The following is a 13,533-nucleotide window of genomic DNA, read 5'->3' as shown; positions in this document are numbered from 1 at the left end:
AAAGAGGGAGTTTCAGGTGATCAATCAATGTTGTCAAAGATTGCAAATCCCCGAGTTACAGAATAATTGGGATCAGGTACATTTGTGAAGACAATGTCTGACAGGGGCTGTCTTGTGAGACAGCCTGAAGCCTTTGCTAGATTTAGTTGCTGTAACTCTCTGTCACTGTAACACGACTCAATTCCAAACACCCCATAACACAAATTTAATATATTGCAGTTTGCAGAGAAGTTTCAGGAAGTTAAAGAGGCAGCGAAACTGGCGAGAGATCGTTCACAGGAGAAAACTGAAACATCGAGTAATCATTCCCGTGTAAGTAAACCTGTCCTGGGAGGGTGAGGTCATCACTGTGTTAATAACCCTGGAACTCCCTCCCTAACAGCGCCACATGTACAAATGCCACGTGGCTGCCGCAGTTTAAGGCGGATCACCACCACCTTCTCAAGGGCAGTTAGGGAGATGGGCAATAAATGGTCTTGCCAGCGATGCCCACATCCCAAGAAAGTTATTTGAGGATTTGAGACCCAGTGATGTGTGGCTAGTGCTCAGGCTGATGGGGAGTTTAGTTACTGATGAGCTGTTAGATTTACAGTCTGGTTCTGATGCAAATTTGGAGGCCTCACCCTCTCAGTCCCTACAACTGCCACCAGTACTTTTCTTTATATGCTTCTCTCTGCCCAGTTATAGAGACAGAGTTCTCAGCAGCTTCTATCTCACTCCATTTAGTGCAGCAACTTATGGTAAGGATTACATGGTGAAAGGAGTGTGTCAGAAATCCCGTGATGATCTTTTCAAGATTGAAGACCGTTTTAAAATTCAAAAAAGGAATGAAACTCTTCAGCCTGCTCTGAAACTCAGCCCGTGCTGCCAATCCAGGGATGTCACTTTGCAAAGGCAGGTGCTGGTTTCTGCCGATGGCAAAGGCTGAATTTATTTCCATCCCTGAGCACCCTGATGGACAGTCATTTCAGAGGGTGGTGAAGAGCCTGGGGGAGATGATGACGTAGTGGTTATGTCACTGGATTATTAAACCAGAGGCCCAGGTTAATGGGGAACACGGGTTCAAATCCTACCAGGGCAGCTGGTGGAATTTAAATTAAATTCATAAATCTGGAGCTTGGCAATAGTAACTGTGAAACCATTGTCAATTGTTGTAAAAAAAAACCCATCTATTTCACTAATGCCCTTTAGGAAATCTGCTGTCTTCACCTGGTCTGGCCTACAAGCCACTTGGTTGTATCAAGCTGCTATGAACCTACAAAAAGGAATGAAATTGGACAACCACTGGCATTGATCCAGCACTGACAATGCCAATCTCATCTCATGGCATCAGGTCAAACGTGGGCAAGAAAACCTCCTGCTGATTACCACGTACCACCCTCCCTCAGCTGATGAATCAGTGCTCCTCCATGTTGGACACCAATTGGAGGAAGCACTGAGGGTGACAAGGGTGCACAGTGTACTCTGGGTGGGGGACTTCAATGTCCATCACCAAGAGTGGCTTAGTAGCACCACTACTGACTGAGCTGGCCAAGTCCTAAATGACATAGCTGCTAGATTGGGTCTGCGGCAGGTGGTGAGGGAACCAACAAGAGGGAAAAACATACTTGACCTCATCCTCACCAACCTGCCTACCGCAGGCGTATCTGTCCATGTCAGTAGGAGTGACCACCACACAGTCCTTTTGGAAATAAAGTCCCATCTTCACACTGAGGATACCCTCCATCGTGTTGTGTGGCACTACCCTCGTGCTAAATAGGATAGATTTCAAACAGATCTAGTAACTCAAAACTGGACATCCATGAGGTGCTGTGGGCCATCAGCAGCAGCAGAATTGTACTAAACCACATTCTGTAACTCATGGCCTGACGTATCCCCCACTCTACCATGACCATCAAGCCAGGGGATCCACCCTGGTTCAATGAAGAGTGCAGGAGGGCATGCCAGGAGCAGCACCAGGTACACCTAAAAATGAGGTGTCAACCTGGTGAACCAAAACATAGGGCTACTTGTGTGCCAAACTGCATAAGCAGCAAGTGATAGACAGAGCTAAGCAATCCCACACCCAACAGATCAGGTAAGTTCTGCAGTCCTGCCACATTCAGTCGTGAATGGTGGTGGACGGAGGAGGAGGCTCCACAAGTATCCCCATCATCAATGATGAGGGACCCCAGCACATCAGTGCAAAAGATAAGGCTGGAGCATTTGCAACAATCTTCAGCCAGAAGTGTTGAGTGGATGATCCATCTCGGCCTCCTCCGGAGGTCCCCAGCATCACAGATGCCAGTCTTCAGCCAATTTGATTCACTCCATATGATATCAAGAAATGGCTGAAGGCACTGGAAACTGCAAAGGCTATGGGCCCTGACAATATTCCGGCAATAGTACTGAAGACTTGTGCTCCAGAACTTGCCGCGCCCCTAGCCAAGCTGTTCCAGTACAGCTACAACACTGGCATCTACCTGGCTATGTGGAAAATTTACAGGTTTGTCCTGTTCACAAAAAGGACGAATCCAACCCGGCCAATTACTGCCCAATCAGTCCACTCTCGATCACCAGTAAGGTGATGGAAGAGGCCCTTAACAGTGCTGTCAAGCGGCGCTTGCTTAGAAGTAACCTGCTCAATGATGCCCAGTTTGGGTTCCGCCAGGGCCACTCAGCTCCTGACCTCATTACAGCCTTGGTTCAAACATGGACAAAAGAGCTGAACTACCGAGGTGAAGTGAGAGTGACTGCCCTTGACATCATCAAGGCAGTATTTGACAGAGTGTGGCATCAAGGAGCCCTAGCAAAACTGGAGTCAATGGGAATCAGGGGGAAAACTCTCCGCTGGTTGGAGTCATACCTAGCACAAAGGAAGATGGTTGTGGTTGTTGGAGGTCAGTCATCCCAGCTCCAGGACATCACTGCAGGAGTTCCTCAGGGTAGTGTGCTCGGCCCAACCACCTTCAGCTGCTTCATCAATGACCCTCCTTCCATCATAAGGTCAGAAGTGGGGATGTTCGCTGATGATTGCACAATGTTCAGCACCATTCGTGACTCCTCAGATACTGAAGCAGTCCATGTCCAAATGCAGTGAGACCTGGACAATATTCAGGCTTGGGCTGACAAGTGGCAAGTAACATTCACTCCACATAAGTGCCAGGCAATGACTGTCTGCAGCACGAGGGAATCTAACAATCGCCCCTTGATGCTTAATGGCATTACCATCACTGAATCCCCCACCATCAACATCCTGAGGGTTACCATTGACCAGAAACTGAACTGGACTAGCCATATAAATACTGTGGTTACAAGAGCAGGTCAGAGGTTGGGAAGTCTATGGAGGGTAACTCATGCCAGACCCCCCCAAAGCCTGTCCACAAGGCACAAGTCAGGAGTGTGATGGAATACTCTCCACTTGCCTGGATGAGTACAGCTCCCACAACACTCAAGAAACTTGACACCGTCCAGGACAAAGCAGTCCGCTTGATTAACACCCCATCCACAAACATTCACTCCCTCCACCACCGACGCACAGTAGCAGCAGTGTGTACCATCTACAAGATGCACTGCAGGAACTCACCAAGGCTCCTTACACAGCACCTTCCAAACCCACAACCACTACCATCTAGAAGGACAAGGGCAGAAGATACATGGGAACATTGCCACCTGCAAGTTCCCTTCCAAGTCACACACCGTCCTGACTTGGAAATATATCACTGTTGCTTCACTGTCGCTGGGTCAAAATCCTGGAACTCCCTCCCTAACAGCACTGTGAGTGTACCTATACCACATGGACTGCAGCTGTTCAACAAAGGAGCTCATCACCACCTTCTCAAGGATAATTAGAGATGGGCAATAAAGACTGGCCCAGCCAGTGAAGACCACATCCCGTGAATATATAAATATACTATTTTTAAAAATCAACCATGTTTCTGTGGGCCTGGAGTCACATGTAGTCCAGACCAGGTGAGGATGGCAGATTCCCTTCCCTAAAGGACCTAAGAAACCAGCTTTTTTTTTTCACGGACAATATGAACATTTTAGAATCACTTTTATTGACCTCAGAGTTTTATTTCGGATTTATTTTACAGAAACTGAATTAAACTCCTGAAACAGCCTTGGTAGGATTTCAGCCCCCAATCTCTGGTTTATCAGTCCAGGAATGTCACCACTTTTTTCCCTGTCCTCTATGTTTCAGTGAATTCCATCATTATTTCAATTGATTTCTTTTGTGTCTTGGATAGCTTACACAAAAGACATTTAATTAGAGTTATTGGCTCTGCGTGGGCGCCGAGCACACTGGGACCTTGTAATGTTCAGGCAAGGATGTGGGAAGAGAGAGAAAAACGGAAAAGAGAGAAGCTTCTAGAGATACTGTAAAGGTAACTTTCTCCTACTCTCATCTCCCCCTGGAGAGTTGGGGTGAGGACAGAGTTTTCAGATGCTGCTGGGTTCTAGGAGCAGACTCAGTCATCCCACCCCCCACTCCCAATTGATCATCTCTTCATCCCTGAGACCCAGCTCCTTCTCACCATCCTCAGTGCTGTAGGTACACCCACAGTGCTGTTAGGGAGGGAGTTCCAGCAACAGTGAAAGAACGGCGATATATTGCCAAGTCAGGACGGTGTGTGTCTTGGAGGGAAACTTGCAGGTGGTGGTGTTCCCATGTGTCTGCTGCCCTTGTCCTTCTAGATGGTAGTGGTTGTGGGTTTGGAAGGTGCTGTGTAAGGAGCCTCGGTGAGTTCCTGCAGTGCATCTTGTAGATGGTACACACACTGCTGCTACTGTGCGTTGGTGGTAGATAGGGTGTAGGCTAAGTGGGCTTGGAAGGAAGACAGGTTGCTGGATATACTGATGAAGTAGGATGGGAGGAGTCTCATGTGGATTATAAACCGTGGTACAGTGCAGTTGGATAAATGTGTTGTGACCTTTTTGTAAGGCCCTAAGTTTCAGGGCTCCACCAGTTTTCTGAATTCCTCACTCTAACTGATGCTTGAATTGTTCTAGGAGTCCAGCCATGAAATTCCAACTTCTCCACAAGCATCGAGTGTAAACGGAACTGATGATGAAAAGGCAACTCGTCCTGCTGCCATCGAAACCCTCCTGAAGAATGACAATGACCGCATCAAACTAGTCTCAGCTCAAGGGTGAGAATAATCCCCCCATAAGCTGGGAGAGTAAACCCTGGGAGTGCAGCCAGCCCTCAGAGTGTCTGGAGCATGAGACACAGTACTGGGCCTTCCAGAGGGATGCATGTGGCTGGGCTGAGACTGTAATGGTGAAGATTGCTTGCTCTCTTTTGGGTAGATCTCTGATCCTCTGCTTCATTCTGTGAATCTCCTCTGGGGATCGGTTCCCACTCTGATCTCAGAGGTGATATGTTGCTGATTTATCTTGACTATCATGGCTGGGCTTCAGTGACTGATTCATGGGTTCACCTGTGAAATGCAAGAATCATTGACAAACCCATTGTGAATTTTGCTTCAATATTTTTGTACTCAATCACCTCACAGTAAATTGCCTGGGCTTGTGAGAAACCAAAGAGCAGAATACTGCGGATGCTGGAAATCTGAAACAAAACCAGAAAATGCTGGAAATACTCAGGGGGTTCTGGCAGCATCTGTGGAGAGAGAAACAATGTTAATGTTTCAGGTGAATGACCTTCCATGAGTTCCAGCATTTTCTGTTTTTATTTCTCCTGAAAACCAGCTCATTCTGCCTAAAGCTTTTGCACAAATTGTCCCTGATTCATCAGCAAATTGCTTCGTCTGTCAGGTTTTCGTTATCACCCTTAGCCCTACTCGGTTGGTTGGAACTCTTGTTAACTGAACCATTTTCCCATTCCTTCCACTTTTGCCTTGGTTGTAGGTCACTCTGGCATTGTGTCCAGTCAGACTGTCCAAGTCGAGAATTCAACATTTTAAGGTCAATGGTACTGAATATTTCATACTTTAGCATAGTAGCCAACTTGAAGCAGCTCCAGCCTCCTTACTGAGTCTCTGACCATTGTGACTGCTGACTCCACAATTTGGATTTCCACATCAATTGTCCAACTTGACCATTGTAGCCACCAGACTCTGACTGGGTCATTCGAGAGCCCTCAGACTCTTTTCCCTGTTGGATAATGAATCCTGTTTACATTGTGCAGCCTGATTCGGAGCTGGAGAGGGAGCTGGCTGATTTTCAACTGTTGATCTGACTCTTTGAACAGTCTCACTTGGACATCAGCTGATGTTACCACACCAAAGGTGCAGATACAGGATAAAGAGAATGCAATCTGCACACGGGCTTGCTGCTTTGCGGCTTCTCTTTCTCTCGAGTAAACAGAGCGGAAAGTTGGGCAGAGTCCTGGAGGAGAACGATTTGAAAGGAGGAGAGAAATGAAGCCGTGCGATTATAATGGCTAAAGTTTAAAGCACTGGGCAATTCCTTTGCTTGTTCTTTCAAACACTTTTGTAGCTCACAGGCTGAGTCTCGAGTGTACCTATAACAAACACAAACAGGGAGTGAGTGAATGTGAGGTTGAGGGTATGAGGCTGGACATGTTTTTTCTCCGTTTAGATCCACTGCTACCAACAAGTGGGAACAGGAACTCCAGAGCTTGGGAGAGAACAATGCTCGACTCAGCATCGCGTTACAGGAGTCAACAAATAATGTAGAACATTGGAAAAAACAACTGTTGGAGTGTAAGGAAGAAGGAGATAGACTCCGGCAGAAGGTTAGTGACGGCACTGTCGCTGCATCACAATGGGGTGTGTGAGTTGAAGATTGGGTTGAATGTCACAGGTCAGCAACTTTTACTGACTCTGACTGTGGGAACATTCACGATTCACCTTAGTGTCTTGGGTGAGGGAGAACTCGCAGTTCTCACCTGCCTCACAGAATGAGGGCAAGATCAGAATCAGCTGAGGTGGTATTCCTCCTGCCAAAAGGAGGACCTGGGTGTCCTCGTACACCAGTCACTGATGGTAAGCATGCAGGTGCAGCAGGCAGTAAAGAAGGCAAATGGTATGTTGGCCTTCATAGCCAGAGGATTCGAGTACAGGAGCAGGGATGTCTTGCTGTAATTATACAGGGCCTTGGTGAGACCACACCTGGAATATTGTGTGCAGTTTTGGTCTCCTTATCTGAGGAAGGATGTTCTTGCTATAGAGGGAGTGTAGCGAAGGTTTACCAGACTGATTCCTGGGATGGCGGGACTGACATATGAGGAGAGATTGAGTCGGTTAGGATTATATTCACTGGAGTTCAGAAGAAAAAGGGGGGATCTCATAGAAACCTATAAAATTCTAACAGGACTGGACAGGATAGATGCAGGAAGGATGTTCCCGATGGTGGGGGAGTCCAGAACCAGGGCTCACAGTCTGAGGATATGGGGTAGACCATTTAGGACTGAGATGAGGAGAAATTTCTTCACCCAGAGAGTGGTGAGCCTGTGGAATTCATTACCACAGAAAGTAGTTGAGGCCAAAACATTGTATGCTTTCAAGAAGGAGTTAGATATAGCTCTTGGGGTGAAAGGGATCAAAGGATATGGGGAGAAAACAGGAGCAGGCTATTGAGTTGGATGATCAGCCATGATCATAATGAATGGCGGAGCAAGCTAGAAGGGCCGAATGGCCTACTCCTGCTCCCAGTTTCTATGTTTCTATGTAACACCACTTGATCTGGAATAACAGGTCAGGAATCTCACTTGGTCAAATCCTGGATGGATTCTAACCTCTGTGGTTGACTCTGAAATTCAAGGGTGTATAATGGTCAGCGCACATTTTTGGAATAAATAATCCCAGTTACCCATGTACACTGGAGCATCAGATTGTAGGATCAACAACACTTCCAGAAAGATATTCCTTCAGATTCCCAAAGGTTCCTCAATCGGGAGAAATCAGTATTTCCAGAAATGATCGCATTTTGTTAAGGAAGAAAGGGCCAGAGCCATAGGAACTGGAGGAAGAATCCAGAACTCTCTACAGTTTCAAATTGTTCAATGGAAATATGTACAAAGCCTTCCCAAGGTTCGAGCTGGAAATAGACACGTTGAATTCCATTTGGAATTTCCTAACCCTCCTGGGTAGGGAGCACCAACCAGAGGAGACTTACAAATACCAACCAAACTGTTCCAGAACCTTCTGCGATTTTTTTAATGCTGAGTCAAGAGGAGACATCTGGTGGTGAGGTTGATGTTCATAAACAGAGGGGCAGGGAGAATGTGAGGATGATGGGGAGCTGATAGCAGCTGCTCCATCAGAAACCTCAGACAGAATTCTCACCACACGCGGGATCCCAACTGTGACTGGCGCTTTCCTGGAGGGCTGATAACGTGACCTTTTATTCCACCACTCACCCCACAACCTCCCGCCACCCCCCCACACAACCCCCCCAACCCCACCACCCTCCCACACCCTGCACCCACTTCTGCCATTGGTCACCTGATACACAAGCAGACTCCTCCTCATCTGATTCAATAATTCCCACTGTCAGTCCAACAGCTTTTTCCCATCTCCAATATTTTTATCTAATGAGAGGTCATTGACCTGAAACATTAACTCTGTTTCTCTCTCCATAGATACTGCCTGAGCTGCTGAGTATTTCTAGCATTGAGATTTCCACCATTTTGCTTTTTTCCAGTGTTTTTATAACTGATAAAAGTGTTTAAAGAAAACACACAATTATTTTAATGTCCCAGTGATTTAACTCTAGGTTCGGAGCTCATAGCTGTGCTCAGGAGGTAGATCTTTAATTCCTGGTAGCTTGATGACTCTGTACCATATTCCCCCATTGTTGGATGTCAGTGGCTGCAATTAAATGTTTGAGGAATTCAGGTCACCTCAGTTGTTCCTGCAACACAATATTTTAACAAACTGAAAACACAAAGTTTAAATTAGGTCCAGAATCTCATACAGAAAACAGGCCATCATTTAAATAGGTCATGTAAAGGTCTGCATGTGGAGGTGGAACAAGTGGATTTCCTTCCTGCTCTTTATCTCTTTATTTGTCTGCCCCTCAGATTGTGGAGCTAGAGGGTCAATGCGCTGACTTCACTGAAGAGAAAGAGCGAAACACACGTCTGAGTCGGATTGTGAAGGAGCTGGAGGCTGACATTAATGAAAAGGAGCAGGCTTGTGTTTTTATTATCTTAGCCGATAAACTTGTTTATAGGGAATATTTTCATTAAAGAGCCGGAACAGGATGAAGGTTCCCGTGTGGCTGGAGAATCTCAGTCTCAGCCACTGGTGTGGGAACACAGCACAAAACCGTTCCATAACTCCCCCGGAATGGGAGTTGCCCCTGATTTGACTGGGCCAGGGATAGATGGGGCATTATCGCGTTGCCCCTGCAACAAACTGCCTGCCTCAGGGGGAGGGAGGATGGGCTGTATTAAAACTGGCTGAACATTGGTGGAGTTTCTCTGTCCTCAGCCAGTGTTGGGGGTGGGGGGGCGGGGGGGGGGCGTGGAATGTGTTGTGTGTGGTATCAGCCAACAGGAGAAGCCAGTTTACAGCAGCTTTGGCAGTACATGCAGAATGGATTCAAATTAAATGAATCTGCTGAATATTATTGCGGGAAAATATTTAGCTTTGTGAATTTTGGGGGCGCTGTGAGAATTGAAGGAGTTTGTGGATTAAGACCCTCACTCTTTCTGCAAAGTCTCCTGGTTGGATGTAATTAAAAAAAAGAAAAAGCTATTTTTAGATATGGGTGAGTTTCCAGATCCAAATGGATTTGAACTGTTTCCACAGGAATCTGGGTCTAATCTGGGTCTAATCCTGGTCTAATCTGGGTCTAATCCTGGTCTAATCTGGGTCTAATCCAGGTCTAATCTGGTTCTAACTTGCCACTGGGTGTTGTGTTGCGATGTAAATTATTGAGTTGAACCTGTGTTTGTGTTTGATTGGCAACTGTGACTGATTTCATTTTAATTGCGCCCCCCCACCCCCCACCAACCCCCCATGCACCCCCCCACCCACCCCCCACTCCACCCCCTTCTAACACTGTTCTACTGAAGCTTGAGGAACATCACGTTGCTTAGCCATTTTACAGCCTTCTGGACTCAACACTGAACTCAACCATTTCACATCATAACTACTGTTCCCATTTGTTCAGAGAGCTGCTGTTGATAATGATTCTGCTCTTGTCCTTTTCTGCTTCTCCAGACCCACCTTGTTTCTGTTATTATTGCCCATCATCCCATTTAACCTCTCCACCTCTCCTCCCTTTCAGAGTTTCCCTTCTGTTCTTACCCCTCCCCCCACCCCCCCACCCCCTTATTTTGTACTTGTTTAAAAGCAGCTACATCTTTAACTAACCCGAGCTGTGGTGAAAGGTCACTGACCCGAAACGTTAACTCTGTTCCTCTCTCCACAGACGCTGCTGGTCCTGCTGGACCTTTCCAGCATTTTCTGTTTTTATTTGAGATTTCCGGCATCTGCAGGATTTTGCTTTATTAAAGAGGATTGCTGGGATACTTGGCTAAAATGTAATGTTTAATGACTGCTAATCTCACAGAGAATAATCCCATCCTGTTTATATTCTGGACTTTTCTGTGCAGCCTGGCGAGTGAGTGGTTACCGTTGAGATGTGTTGTTTGTGGAAACTCATTTTGGTTTTTTCCCACAGGAGTTGGAGAGGCTGAGGGAAGACGTGCAGCTTATCCCTCAGCTAATGGAGCAGTGTGAGGATTTACAGAAACGACTACAGGTACAGAGTGAACTGGGGTGGGGATAAGAAATCACTAAAACAGATTATCTGGGCATTATCATATTTACTATTTGTGGGAGCTTGCTGTGGGCAAATTTGCTGCCGTGTTTCCTACATTATAATAGCGATTACACTTTGAAAGTTGTTTATTGCTGGGAAGTGCTTTGAGGTGTCCTGAGCTCATGTAAGTTTCTATAGTAAAATAAACTTGTCCCATCTTTCTGATTGTCAAGAGACAGCATCAAGTCAGGTCCTGGACTGGTGTCAGCGACTAATCTGAAACATGCAGCATGACTGACGCACTCCATAAATTCTCTGTCTCTGTGTGTTGCTCTCACACTCTCTTGATGCGCCTCTCTCTCTCTTTCTCACTCTGCTGCTCTCTCTCACTCTCTTTCTCACATGCTCTGCTCTGAAGTGAGTGTTTAGGCTGAGCAGTGTATTTGTGCTCCTCAACATGGAACTTGGTTACATTAGAGCTGGGTATTCTGGTTTCAGATCTGGTTTCTGATGGATGCCTCTCTCTTCACTATTGTGTGTTCAAGGTAATAATGAACACAATCAATTTTCGAATCACATGTGGGACAAAGCCGACTAAGAGTGTAAGCAAACCCTGGAGGTGAATTTGTTTTAAATTCTCATGTGATTATTCTGAAAGGCTTTGTCAGCTTTATCAAGGCTGTGATCTGAGACCTTTCTCATAGTCACAACCATCTCCAGAGGAAACCACTATTTAAGACACTACAAAATGAGACGACCTGAATCCCTGGCCCCTACACTAGGGATAGGCAGAGCCTATGTCCATGTATCACTGCCATCTCTGACTCTCTGACCATACTCTCTCTCTCTGTTCTCAGGCTGCTGAAAATACAAACAAGGAGCTGGAAAACAAAACAAAATCATTAAAATCAAACATTGAAGAAAGTCGACATAAACAGGGCAATCTGAAGAAAGAACTAACGTCGTTTCTGGAAGTTCTCGATGGAAAAATTGATGAGCTACACGGCTTCCGACAAGGACTGGCCAAATTGGGGATGGATAACTGAGGCTGGGGTGGGGGATGTTGCAGGGGGCGGGGGAGGGGTTCAACAGGGACTGACATCCAAAGTGTTCCACGTGTGGCTGCTGCTCACCTGTACCCAAGAGTCAGAGAGTCACCTGACTGAACCTTGCTGTTGTCTTTTCACAGGATTGTCCTGACTTCTGAGGGCAGGGGGGGCTGAGGGCTGAGAGTGGGGAGGCTTGGGGCTGGGGTGGAGTGTTCGGGGGTGGGGTGGGTTGGGGGGGGGTGTGGTGGCATGGTGGTGACTGTGACTGGTGGTTTTGGGGAGATGAGGAGAGGCCTGATTGGGTGAATGGAGGATGGGGGTATCTGATGGGGTGGGGAGTGGGATTGGGCTCCATGCTGCTTCCAGACAAACGGTTAATGGGAATTATTTCCTGGCGGCCGTGGGAATGAGTGGAGTGACCAGTATCCTGACCCTAACCCCACCCCCGAGCCACAAACTGAAGTGAATTTTAATCCTGAGGAGCAGGTTAATGGCTGGAGACAAGATTGAATTTGCTGGAAATTCAGGCAAGGTCACTTTAAACTCTGATTTTCATAAGCGTTTCCTTTATTCTGTCCGATATAAACCATATAATAAACAAAGGAATGAAATAAGTGTCTGTGTACAAGAATAACAAGTGACTGATTTGGAAATTATCATCTTGCCAATTCTGGTTGGACATATTCCTGGAGCTTTGATCACATGATCAAACTGTCTTTTTGTCCTATGCTAATGTTTTTATAAATAATAAATTAATATTCTAAGAAAATGAAGGGAAACATAATTTTATGATTTTTTTTTCCTGGGTTCTGCTCATTTGGGAGATTAATCTTTAATTCCTGCAGGATTGGCAATCCGAGTGAAGGTGAAGATTTGGAATTCCCAGTTTGTGGAATCAGCTGGGAGGGGAAGCTTTCATTTCCGATTGTACAATGATGGGTCAAAACAAGACTCAAGTTTATTTGGAGAGTTCTGGAGAAAAGATAAATGATGTCTAGGTTTTAGTGGATTTTTACTGATGGTTTCTTATTGAAAGGAATAAATGTTAACATTATATTTTAACAGCCTAATTAGCCGATGTTTTATCGCTCTGTGTGTGCCTGTGTGTGTGTGTGTGTGTGTGTGTCTATGTGTGAGAGTGTGAGTGAGTGCATGTGATTGTGTATGTGTGTCAGTGTGTGTGTGTGAGTGAGTGCGTGTGAGCGAGTGAGTACATGTGAGCGAGTGTGAGTGTGCGTATGAGTGTGTGTGTGTGTGTGTGCGCGTGAGAGTGTGTATGTCTGTGTACGTGAGTGTGTGTGTGTATATGAGTGTGCATGCATGTGTGTATGAGTGTGCATGCATATGAGTGTGCGTGAGAGTGAGTGAATGCTTGTGATTGCGTATGTGTGTCAGTGTGTGTGTGTGTAAGTGCGTGTGTGTAAGTGCGTGTGTGTGAGTGCATGTGAGTGAGTGTGTGTATGAGTGTGCATGTGTGTGTGTGTATGAGTGTGCATGCATGTGTGTGTGTGCGTGAGAGTGTGTGTGTGAGTGTATATATGAGTGTGTGAGTGAGTGTGTGTGTGAGAGAGAGAGCATGTGTGAGTGTGCATGTGAGTGTGTATGAGTGTGCATGCGTGTGTGTGTATGAGTGTGCGTGAGAGTGTGTGTGTGAGTGTATATGGGAATGTGTGAGTGAGAGTGAGTGTGTGTGTGAGAGAGAGAGCATGTGTGAGTGTGCATGTGTGTGTGTGTATGAGTGTGCATGTGTGTGTGCAAGCATGTGTGTACATGTGTGTGTGTGTGTGAGAGTGTAAATGAG

General features: G+C 46.2%; 1 protein-coding gene across 4 annotated transcripts in view; it reads left to right on the top strand.

Moving 5' to 3' along the window:
• The window catches only part of homer2 (homer scaffold protein 2), a 50,240-nt gene extending 38,323 nt beyond the window's left edge, over window positions 1-11,917 (top strand). For 2 of the 4 annotated variants that reach the window (XM_041175330.1, XM_041175329.1), the window contains 6 exons: window positions 220-312; window positions 4,993-5,132; window positions 6,547-6,703; window positions 8,993-9,103; window positions 10,603-10,683; window positions 11,541-11,917. In XM_041175330.1, the coding sequence (XP_041031264.1) occupies window positions 220-312; window positions 4,993-5,132; window positions 6,547-6,703; window positions 8,993-9,103; window positions 10,603-10,683; window positions 11,541-11,729 (771 nt within the window). In that variant the 3' untranslated portion in view covers window positions 11,730-11,917. The remainder of the gene's footprint in view (window positions 1-219; window positions 313-4,992; window positions 5,133-6,546; window positions 6,704-8,992; window positions 9,104-10,602; window positions 10,684-11,540) is intronic. The other 2 variants (XM_041175328.1, XM_041175326.1) reach the window with 2 other exon arrangements.
• Window positions 11,918-13,533: the final 1,616 nt, after the last annotated feature.

The sequence above is a fragment of the Carcharodon carcharias genome, chromosome 26 (genome assembly GCF_017639515.1).
Source record: "Carcharodon carcharias isolate sCarCar2 chromosome 26, sCarCar2.pri, whole genome shotgun sequence".
In the NCBI taxonomy this organism is placed as follows: Eukaryota; Metazoa; Chordata; class Chondrichthyes; order Lamniformes; family Lamnidae; genus Carcharodon; species Carcharodon carcharias.
This window is presented reverse-complemented; position numbering and strand designations above follow the sequence as displayed.